General features: G+C 39.4%; 1 protein-coding gene across 1 annotated transcript in view; it reads left to right on the top strand.

The window, feature by feature from the left end:
- Positions 1–12,398, top strand: part of Vrk2 (VRK serine/threonine kinase 2) — a 117,361-nt gene that overhangs the window by 39,000 nt on the left and 65,963 nt on the right. The window contains exons 4-5 of the mRNA XM_021177191.2: positions 684–753; positions 2,109–2,196. Coding sequence (XP_021032850.1) covers positions 684–753; positions 2,109–2,196 — 158 coding nt within the window. The remainder of the gene's footprint in view (positions 1–683; positions 754–2,108; positions 2,197–12,398) is intronic.

Here is a 12,398-nt window from a genome sequence, read left to right as displayed (position 1 = left end):
GGCGCTGATCCAGCCGGATGAGGCCTGTGGTCCTACTCAGGCCGGTTTCTGCTTCCCTCGCTTTATTCTTATAAAAATAGTTCTCACCTTACCTTCTGTAGGTGCAGAGTAATGAAGCACATATTTCACTTACACACATCAATGTGTGAAGACTGGGAATCCATTGCACCATACTGTCCCATGCCTTGCATCTGACTTGTCTTCCTGTACCTTTCCTTCACTCCTCTAGGCACTGAGGCTCTAAAGTGGGGCATAGAATTCCACTTTTGTTCATGTGCCCTGTGCATAGCACAATGAATAATATGCAGTAGACAGTGAAAGACATGTGTAAGGAGAGCCCACAGTATTTTCCAGTGTGCCTGCCCTGAAGGACACACTGGTATACAGCCAATGCTTGTTCGTATACACAGTTCTTGGTACTTTAATAAGATCTTTGCAGATGACTTTTTTCATGTGTAAGACTATGTTAGGATTGCAATACAGTATGTTGTCTAAAATGAGACTTTTCGAGTTAATTTAGTGGTTTAATTTTTTTTTTAGTAGAAATCTGGTGCCTATTTTTGAGAGGAATTCTATAACTATTACATAGTTTACATATGGAGCCTTATATGTTCACAGTTGAAATATAATTTATCTTTAGGATAATTCTTCCTAGTAAAATTAATTATTATTTTTTTTCATAGGAGTATCAAGAAAATGGCCCATTATTTTCAGAGCTGAAATTTTATCAGAGAGCTGCAAAAAGAGAATGTAGTAAGTAAAATTAGCTAACCAGCTACTGCCATGTATACACTTGCTCAAGTGAATGTTAACATTTTGGTCTTTTTTTGGTCTTCTGGAAAATTCTTTTCCATAAGAAATTGTGTTGTAATATAATGTACTTAACTGTTATAGCATATAAAAGCAAGGCAGATGATATACACATCTTGATACGCCACACATAATGGGTTATATATTTTAACTCAATGGTTTTTTTCTACTACTTTACATAACATGCTGACTTGTTGAATTATCAAGAGTTTTCTAAGCATTTAAAGATTGTAGAATGAAATTATTTCTTTCACAAAGGTGCATTTAGATAGAAAGGGTATAGTGGCAAAGGTAAAGTAGGTAGAAAATACACACACACACACACACACACACACACACACAGAGGGAATCGTTGTAAAGTGGATTTAAGTATTTGTAACTGATTAAATGTTGAGATTTTTAAGAAAATACTAGAAAGGTGAATGTTAAGAATTATTTGAAGTTAGATATCATAAATAATAACTACTGGTGCAGATTTGAATGTGAAATGATTATAAGCAGAGATGAAGAAAAGTGAAAAAGTTTCTAAGAGTTAAGTCAAATGTTGCTGGAGTTGGTAGGAGTCATAACAATTGGTGTGACCAGGCTCCTTTATATCCTGTTGAGGAGAAAGAATGATGGATCTGGCCTGAATAATTAACTTTTCTTCCCTTAATAAAGCTTCTAAACACTCTGATTGTAGTCGCCACCAACTGCCTTAACTGTGTCAGAGTGACAAATAGACTCCATTACATTTGATTGTTTTATCAGGAAAGCTGTCTTTAGCATGAAACACATATGGCAGAGAAATAGGAATGGTGATTACACTACCTGATTGATTGTTTAAGTGGATTAAACAATTCAATTAGGATTTTCTGGTAAACTAAATTTATACAAAACAGTCAGGTGTTTTTTCTGCTCAATTTGTATTTTGTGGGATAACATGATTTTAGCCTTTGAAATGTAGGTAGTGGTGGGGAAAACACTCACACTTTGTAGTCAAAATGCGTTATATGTAGAAACTTAGCTAGCATATGATGAAATGATTTGTTTTTATGAATAGAAATATTTATGAATGAATGATAACAATGTACTTTGAAAGACTATGTCTTTTATGGCACTATTAATTTATTTTAAAAAGAGATATTTTATATTAACAAAAATGTTTCAAACCATGGATAGATATAATATATATATTTAAGTTTTTATTTTCTTAGAATATCTAATGACTATTTTGGTTTGATAAATATGCCTTGGCATCTTTACAAAGGCAAAAATACCTTTCTAAATATTGTTTTTTGTTCAATTTTTCTTTGCAGTCCAAAAGTGGATACAACAGAGGAAACTTGATTATTTAGGAGTTCCTGTATTTTATGGATTTGGTCTGACTGATTTCAAAGGAAGAAGGTAAAAAGCACATTATAATCACAGCAAATTTTATAATCAATTGTCACCAAGTGACCTTGCTCCGTGATCTTTTGACTAGTCTTTTGACTAGATAACAAACCACTCAAAACTTCATGATGGCTAGTCTGCTTGGTTTTAGGTTCGGATCTCTCTCCCTGGTGAATATAATCTGGTATCTGCCAAGGTGCAGTCATTGTAGGTCCCACCAGGGAAAGGCCTGCTTTCATCGGTCACTCATGACTGTTGATGGGCCTAAGGTATCTCTACAATGAGCTACCAGTGTATAATGAAGGAAACACAGCTAGTTTTCCCCAGAAAAAAATGGGTGGGTGGGTGGGGGGCAGAGTGGGAGAGAAGGAGAAAGAGAGGCAGAGGGAAGGAGGGAGAGAGAGAGGGAGGGACACAGAGAGAGAATATAAATGTGAATATGACTATAAATGTGCCAGGTGAGTGGATCCAAGATGGATCCAGGTCATAGTATTTCTTCATGATCTAATCTTAAAAGTGGTACCTATCCTATCTTCTCTCTGCTAGAAGTCAGTCACTAGCTCTGCCTCTGAAAGTTTGGAGAGAATCACTCTCCACCTTGAAGAAATAACACAGCAAGGAATTTATATAGCTGTCCTTGAATGCATCTCTTTGTACACATAAAAATTCATTCCTTGTGATTTTGAAAATCTCACTTGTTTTGCACCCAATTTTGTTCCAGGGAGTGTCATGAATGTTATCCTACTTTGTCATTTTTAGACAAGTTCTACTTTACATGTGAGAAAGAGGCTTAGCTCACAGTCCTGTGTTCAAATTACCTTAATATAAAGAAAGTGAACTGCTTTAAACAGGACACTAAATGAACCACAGAAATCATGTATATCATGTTACATGTTTCTCTTAAATTATCGAGAATGAGAGTACTTGGAATAAGAATTATGTAAAATATTATTGAAGAACGGCTACAGAGTTCTGGATCAATTGGCAGAGTAGAAGTTGCCAGTGAGATCAGATGAAGGATAATTGTTAGAGAAAAAATAGATACTTCTGAACCAAGGAAGAACTTTGGAAATTCTTAGAATTCATGAGCAGGTACATCAAAAAGTGTGGAACCAAAGACTGTAACATTCCCCAATTCCAGGACATACAGGGTCCAAGCCACATGTTTCCTTTCCTGGTGGAGTGCAGCAGGAATCTCATCCCAAAGGAATTCAGATGGATTCTGGCAAAACAAAACCAAATGCCCCAGAGTCCTCAGAACAACCTCCCATAGCCCTCACAAGCTCTGTTGTTGATGACAGCTTCCTCTAAGACTGAACTACTCAATTCTGCACTGAAGTGCCTTAAACAGGAAGGTCAATCACTCAAAATACCATCATTGAGTCCCTGAAACTGACAAGATCCACTAGGCTCCTTCCTATCCGAGTAAGTAATAGTAAGCTGAGAGTCCCTCTAAGAGGAAGCACAACTAAACTACAAAGAAGACTCTCAGACCAGGCCAGCTGCCTGCAAGAAGCAGAAACCAGCTGAGTTGCCTGGGAGAGGTTTAGACCAACTGTGCCTGGTGGGGACACTCTCTAAACTTTTGAGCTGCCATCAGGCAGTGCAGTGGGCTTCGGGTTTCCAGGTTTGTGAGCTGTGAGCCTTGTTGGGGTGGGTTTTGGAGATGTAACTGTTTTTTGTCATTTCTGTTGCATAAGTAAACCTTTGCCCATACATTTCTACTAACCCCAATAAAGCTCACTGGCTCACCAAGCTGGACATCGGTGGTATCCATACTTTGGTCTTGCTGTAGGCTCCCTATCTGGCATGAGGAAACGTTTTGTCATGTAGCAAACAAGTTGTAGGTTTCATGAAATGATGGTTGAAAATGGATTTTAATAAACTCTATTAGGGATTAAATATGACCTGACCAGAGTCCTATGCATTTATTTAATCAGGTCTGGACAATTACTGGGGGATTGCGCCTAGTCTATCTTTCTATATTCTAGACTGGCTACTTCCCTAGCTGCTCTCCGCAAGTACTTGCTGTCTGAGTGTTGCTTGTTGCTTCTGCTCCAGCAGTCAATCCAGGGGGCATTTCACTTGGCCACGTGGCTCCTGGTCCATCACATCTAATAGAGACCTTCTGTCCTCTCCTTCTTCTTTCTTGTACCCTCCTTTCTCTTCCTTCTTCTCTTTCTTCCTTCCTTGTGATGCCTACCTGTGACCCCAGCCTGGTAATTCAACTCTGCCTCTTTTTATTCTCCCCAGTAATTGGCTATACCCATTTTATTTAACCAATAGCTTTAAGTTGGGGAGCAAGGTTATATAGCATCACTTAGTGTACATGAGGATTTGCTTGTCAGGACAACCAGATTTTTCTGATGGACACATCAACAGTAGAAAAAAAATCCATTTGACACTCAGTGTGATTTACTGGCTTGTAGCAGGAATCATCTTGAGAAAAAAAAAAACAACAAAAAACAAAAAATTGTTGTTTAAAATTGAGATACTCTGGAGGAGTAATTGAAAACCAATGAATCTAAATTTAACCTGCTCCAGCCTCAGTGTCAGTGTCATCCTTAAGAAAAAACCTGCAAAGTCAGAGGGATGAAGGCCATCAAAGTATACAGGTTGGAGGAGGGAAGAGTTGGTTCAAGCTTTGAAGTAAATAGGCAAAGTTAGCCTTGCCCTTGAGGGCTGAGAGCAGATTTATCAACTGATATTAACCTGAGCCTGAGTTCAGTAGGTAAATCACTTCTGAAACTCCTACCTGTGATCACTACTGTAGAGCCCACTCTGTACAGTAGTGACCATGCACAGCAGTGTCCAGTATAGTAGTGATTAAAATTGGTACTTGAGATGTCTTTACAGTGTGAATGCAGGTTGTTGTCATCATCTCCTCCTCCTTTTCCTCTTCCTCCTCCTCCTTCTCCTCTTCATCCTCTCCTCCTCCTCCTCCTTCTTCTCCTCCTCCTTCTCCTCTTCCTCTTCTTCCCTCTCCTCCTCCTCCTTCTCCTCTTCTTTCTCTTCCACTTCCTCTTCCTTCTTCTCCCCCTCCTTCTCCTCTTCATCCTCTTCCTCCTCCTTCTCCTCCTTCTCTTTCTCCTCCTCCTTCTCTTTCTCCTCTTCCTCCTCCTCCTTCTCCTTCTTGTCCTTCTAGTTATTACTAAACTGAATATAGTTTTCCTCTCTTTACTCTTCCCAGTTGCTCTTCACCTCCTCTCACATCTGGATTTACTCCATTTCTATCTCTCATTACAAAAGATCTGGCTTCTTGGAAATAGCAACAAAACATAATCAACTATAAGGTAAAATGAAAACTATCAGGTAGAAGTTGGACAAGCCAAGATAACATAAAAATAAAAGAACCTTTAGAGAAAGCATAAAAATCAGAGATCTACTCATTTACACATGCAGGAATCCCATTAAGGTACTAAACTGAAATCTGTAGTATATATACACAGAGGGCCTGGTTCAGATCCCTGTGCTTGCTGCAAGTCTCTGTGAGTTCATATGAATTCATATTGTTCAATTAATTCAGAGGACTTTGTTGTTCTGCTGTTCTCCACCCCCTCTGTCTTCCCCACTCCCCCTGCTTCCTTTGCCAGGGGGTTTGCTGAACTCTGAGGGGAAAATATCCCCTTTATAGCTCTGTGTTTCCAAATCTCTCTGTGTAATTTCGTGCTGAGGATTTCTATTCGTTCTCATCTGCTGCAGGAGGAAGCCTCTCTGATGATGGCTTAAGAAGGCATTAGTCTATGAATATAGCACAATGTCATTAGGAGCTCCCCCCCCCCTTTTTTTTAAGATTAGCAGTACTTTGTTTTACCTTAGGTCTTGAGCTTTCTAGACTCTGGTTCTTGATCACTCAAGCAGTGTTTGATTTGAGTTGTATCTCATGGAAAGGGCTTTAAGTCAAATTGGACATCAGTTTGTTGCTTGCTATGAAAAGGTTTGTGCCCCTATTGCCCTAGTATATTTTGCAGGTAGGATAGATTGTAGATCAAAGGTTTTATGGTTAGGTTGGTGTTACTTTTCTCTTCTGGTATCCTGCAGGGTATCTTTCTATGTCGTAGACACTAGATCATGTAGTGAAGGTTTTATGTTGGCACCACCTCAGCCTTTCCGTGTTCAGTGAATTGTATGTGTGTTGTCTTCAACAGTGGGGTCTTGCACTCAGTTTGTGTAAAGCAACCTATTGTCTTGGCAACACCTGGATTTTCTCAAGATACCTTTGGCCAATGACTTAATTGAATGAAACCCCGTTCTTGCACTGGAGGCTTCATTTGGATGCAAGAGATGGCCAGTTCTGTCTCCCTCAATATTTTGAGACTTCATTAGGATCACCTTTGTGTATGGTAGGAAGTTTACACTGTACTAAGCTTCTATACTGTTCCTCATGCTCCTCAAATGTTCTTCATTTGATGGGTAGGCTGTACTCACCAGCTAGGTCATTAGCCAGCCACGGGGTTACAACCTAGGGAGTCTGAGATGGATGACAGTATTCACCTCAGCCATATAGTAACTGTCTCTATGCTCATTCCACCCCTCAACCCATCTTTATTTCCCTTTACCACCTGATTTTTCTCTTCTTGACTCCACTCTGCCCCGACCCTGGCTCCAGTCTACCTAAAAAGCCCTATTTTCCTACCTATTTTCCCCTCTCAGGAAGATCCATGTGTCCTCCTTGGTACCTTCCTCTGTACCGAACCTCTCTAGGTTGTGGATTGTAGAATGATTATCATTTATTTAATTGCTAGTATCCACTTATAAGTGAGTTCATACCATGTTTGTCTTTCTGGGTCTGAGTTACCTCACTAAGGATCATTTTCTTCTTAGTTTTATCCATTTGCAAATTTTACGACGTCTTTTTTTAATGCATTCTTCAGTTGAGGGACATCCAGCTTGTTTTCAGTTTCCGTCTATTATGAGTAATGCCTCTATGAACATAGTTAAGCAAATGTCTTTGTGATAGGATGGAGTGTCCTTTGGTTATATACCTCTAGCATTAAAGGTGAAGAAAGAAAAGGATAAATAATAACAACACAGAAACAACCAAGAAAAATTACAGGAGTTTTTAAACATATCTCAGTAACAATCTTACAAACAGTTGACCTCAGAGTTACTAATAAACCATTGACTAAATAGATTAAAAAATCAGACTGAACTGCTGTTCATCTCTGAGAAACACCCCTCACTAGTAAAGACATCCACGATTGAGAATCAGTGGAGGAAAGTCAATCTAGAAAGTGTATGGAAGCTTGGAGCAGCTGTTGAAATTATTTTTATGCTTATGATTTTATTCCAAACAAAACCAAAATTAAGAGGAACAGTACATATTAACAGATGGAATAATTCATCAAGCATCATCAGGGGATAATTTGAAAATATGTTTGTGTGCTCTGCTTGTGTGTATGTATATGCAACATAACGCATGCATACAGTACCTGGAGAGACCAGGAAAGTGTGTTAGATGCCCTGGAACTGGTGTTATGGATAATTGTGGATCTCCCATGTTGGTGTTTGAACCTGAACCAAAGTTTCCTGGATGAGCAATCTGTGTTCTTAACTGCTAAACCATCCCTCCAGCCCATGAAACAACAAGAACAACAACTATTATTACTACTTCTCCTTCTCTTCCTCCCCTTCCCCTCATCTTCCTTTTCCTTCTTTTTCTTTTTCTACTCCTCCCCTCCTCCTTTTCTTTTTCTTTTTTTCTTTTCTTTTTAAATAGAATGATTGATGCAGTGATTAAAAAAAAAAAAAAAGTCTGCCTAGAAAGAAAGTCCCAGAACTAGATGGATTCACTTTTGGCTTCTACCAGATGTTTAAGCTTGCAAATCTGAAAGAGAGAGTGGTAGGAAGGGAAAGAGAAAACAGCTACCAGCTGGGAAGGGCACTGTTAAACTCATTCTGTAAAGCTATCATACTGGAAAGGATATAATGGGAGAGTGATGGAAAAAATACCAATTTCTTTAGTGATCATAGATATAAAATTTCTCAGTGAAATTTTTATCAAATTTAAGAATACATTAAAGTGATCTTACACTATGACCAAGTTGATTTTATTCCAAGGATGAATGGTTTGCCCAATATGGACATCAGTAAGTTTTAATACACATGTAAGTAGGACTCTAGGGAATCTGTAATCATTAAGAAATCACATGATAATCCTTTTTTAAAAATATTTATTTATTTATTTATTTATTTAATGTATATGAGTACACTGTATCTGTCTTCAGACACACCAGAAGAGGACATTGGATCCCATTACAGATGGTTGTGAGCCATCATGTGGTTGCTGGGAATTGAACTCAGGACCTTTGGAAAAGCAGTCAGTGCTCTTAACCACTGACTGAGCCATCTGTACAGCTCATCACATGATCATCTTAATCAGGATAAAAAATACCCTTGATTATATTCAGCATCACTTCATGGAAAATGCTCTGAAAAAAATAAAGACAGTAACATGCTTCAGTGCAATAAATGCTATATGCTATATGTAAGTCACTACTGACAACATTATACAAATTAGCAGGCAACTGAAATTATTTCTCTAAATCCAGAAAGACAAGGGTCTCTACTCTCTGTCCTTATTAACATAATACTTGAAAATAAAAGAGAAACATGTAACAGGAAATAGAAAAAGAAAACTTGAAGCCATCCCAATTTAAAGCCTACTAGATTCTGTATATAAGAAATAGAAAAGTCGTCTAGTCCTCCATCACTGGGAAGAGAGGCCCCTTGGTCTTGCAAACTTTATATGCCCCAGTACAGGGGAAAGCCAGGGCCAAGAAGTGGGAGTGAGTGAATAGGGGAGCAGGGCAGAGGGAGGGTATAGGGGACTTTTGGGATAGCATTTGAAATGTAAATGATGAAAATATCTAATAAGAAAATTAAAGAAAAAAAAAAGAAATAGAAAAGTCTCCACTAGAAAACACTTAGGTCTGATGAGCACTTCAGCATGACAGTAGGACTGAATAATCCTACTAATGTGGTCTTAGTAAACCAACTGAACAAACAGCAACTTAAGTACTCGTTGCTGAGAAAAAAATGTGGATAAGAGGGGGCTCATATTTAAATAACTCTTTTAAGAATTCTAGGAACAAATCTACTTGTGGAGGAGAAATACCTCTACAGTGAAAATGGTCAGGGACTGAATAAAGAAATAGGAGGAGACAGTAAAAGAATTGAACAACTTGCATGTGCATGGATTGGCAGAATTAGTGTGGTGGAAATGGTTATATCACTAAATATGATATGTAGGTTCAGTACCCCCGCCCCCATCAAAGTTAAAGTACATCTTTAAAATTAGAACTAGGAAAAAAGAAAAACTTTAAAATACACATGGGGCCACAAAACACCCAAACAAACAAAGCAGTTCCAAGCAGAAAATGCTAGTGGTATCAGAATACTTGATCACAAACTGTCCTATGATCAGTGACAATGAAAGGTGAGGCACTGGCACAGAAAGAGACTTATAGACCTGTGAACTAGAGCAGAAGCCAGAATTAAACATACACACAGATACCCTTCCTAACTTAAGTATCAAAAAGACACACTGGGAAAATGCCTGCTTGTCAGTGGTTCTGGGATTGCTGGCTATCCACACTTGTAAAAACCTGACATTTTAATATAGTTCCTCATGTTGTGGTAATCCCCAACCTTAAAATCATTCTTGTTGCTATTTCATACTTGTCATTTTGCTTCTGTTATGAATTATCATGTAACTATCTGATGTGTAGGATACCTGATATGTGACCCCTGTGAAATGGTTGATTGACACCCCCTCTCCCTCAAAATGTTACAACCTACAGGTTGAGAACGTCTGTGTATGTCATTGTGCATAAAAATCAATCTGAAATACATCAAGGCCTTAATTTAAGACCAAAGACCCTGAACTGTTGGAGCAAATATTCCAAAGCAGAGGCATAGGCTAGGACTCCAATAACTCACAGAGATTTCCTAAGTTGACTGGAAAGGTTATATTAGTTTATTTTCTGTTGCTGTGATAAAACATTATTATCAGAGCAATTTATAGTTGAAAGACTATTTTTACTTATGGTTCTGGAGGGCTAGAGTCCATAATGGCAGGACAGCATGATAATATGATAGTAAGCATCAGGCATGGTGATGGCAGTGGAGCAGGAAGCTTAGAGCCCACATCTTGAACCATAAGCACAAAGCATCAGAGAGAAGGAAATCAGAGAGATCGAAGGCTGGAGGCTTTCTTTCTCAAAGCACACCCTTAGTGACATACTTCACCCAGAAGTTCGCTTCTAAACTGCTCCCAAACCGTACCACTAACTGGGGACAAAATTCAAATGCCAGAGACTTTATCATTCAAACCATTGCAGGGGTTTCATGAAATTAAACAGTCTCAAAGGAATCATCTTCATCAATAGACAGGCCTTATGATAGGAAAACATCTTTGTCAACTCCTCAGTAAATAAACAATTGTTACATGAAATATATTGAGAGCTGCAGAGATGAAACAGCAAAAGTACTAAATCATTGAATGTCTAAGTAGACTAATGAACTCAATGATTAGGTTTTGAAAGGGAGAAGTAAAAATGGCCAGTTTGAAATAGTGTTAAATATTGTCAGCCATCAGGAAATACAAATTAAGACTAGCTCAAGATGGCTGGAGAGATGGACCACGGTTAAGAATGCTTGTTGCCCTGGTGGAAGAATGAAGTTCACTTCCTAGCACCCACTTTGGAAGGGGCTCAGTACTGCCAAAACACTACCTCTATGAAACCTGACTATCTTTGCTGGCCTCTGTAAGCATTGATACATATGTAGCACACACTTACAGAAACACAAACATGTACACATACACACAGCACACACACAATCATAGGTAAGCAAAAACAAATCTTAAGAGAAAAAGTATTTGCGACTATATCTCATGAGTAGTTATTATTAAAAGCAAAACAAAACAAACAAACAAAAAAATCCAAATGACAAGCCCTAGCAAGTATGTTGGGAAAGAGCAATCTTCATGCACTGATGGTAGTATGTAAACTAATAAGGTCAATATATAGCTGTCTCCTAAGAGGCCTTGCCAGAGCCTTACAAATACAGAGGCAGATGCTCACAGCCAACCGTTGCATTGAGTGTGGAATCCTCAATGTAGGAGTTAGAGAAAGAACCAAAGAAGCTGAAGGGGTTTGTAACCCCATAGGAAGAACAACAATATCAACCAACCAGAATCCCCAGAGCTCCCAGGGACTAAGCCAACAACCAAGGAGTACACATGGCTCTAGGTGCATATGTAGCAGAGGATAGCCTTGTCAGGCATAAATGGGAGGAGAGACCTTTGGTCCTATGAAGGCATAGATGCCCCAGTGTAGGGGAATTGAGAATGGGGAGGTGGGGGTGTATGGGTAGGTAGAGGAACACCACCCTCATAGAAGTAGGGGGGTCAATGGGATTGAATTGGATAGAGGGTTCCTGAGGGGAGGGAAACCAGGAAAGGGGATAACATTTGAAATGTAAATATATGTAAATATAGAAAATATCATATATATATATGCACACACACATATATATCTATATCTAATATATATAATCACTGTGGGTTTCAAAAAACTGAAAATAGAATATGACTGTGTAATTCAACACAGTCACTCCTGGAGGTTTGTTTGACAGGATTTCGTCAACATACCATAGAGACATTTATTTAGCTGTGGGGCAGTGAGCTGGGGGTCCAGGCAGGGGGCACAGAGGGGATAAAGGGAGTGGGGGAAAACCCGCATCCCACCAGAGTTCCGGTGCTCTGGGCAGGCAGATGTGGAAGGACTGCCTCATGCTTTCCACACTGCCCCATTGGGTGCCTAGATGTGTGAAGTCACTGGACCTCAGCTCAGCGGGTGGTGAACAAGGGGCAGTCCTACATACCACGTTCTCAGCCTTGGGCATCCCAGACATCTCTGGACACTGCTGAAGAGCTGGGAACAGAATGGGGGCCCCAGGGACAGCATGGTCAGCCCTATGGCCAAAGGGAGGACAGGGTAGGGGGAGGTGGGGGGCACTGGGTGGTTCCCACATGGGCAAGAGTCTTTGGTCCGGTCTGTGGCTGGAGCGTAGGAAGGCCAAGGCCGTCTGGCGGGACGTTAGGGGAAAGCCTATTCCATTGTTCAAGCATGGTGGTTCTTGATGAGCAGAGACAGTCTATGGTTTTAGAGCTTTATTGTAGAAAGGCAGAGAAAGAGAGAAGAGAGAGA

This window comes from Mus caroli, chromosome 11 (assembly GCF_900094665.2).
Source record: "Mus caroli chromosome 11, CAROLI_EIJ_v1.1, whole genome shotgun sequence".
Lineage (NCBI taxonomy): Eukaryota > Metazoa > Chordata > Mammalia > Rodentia > Muridae > Mus > Mus caroli.
Note: the sequence above shows the minus strand (reverse complement) of the source record. Positions and strands in the feature narration are given on the sequence as shown.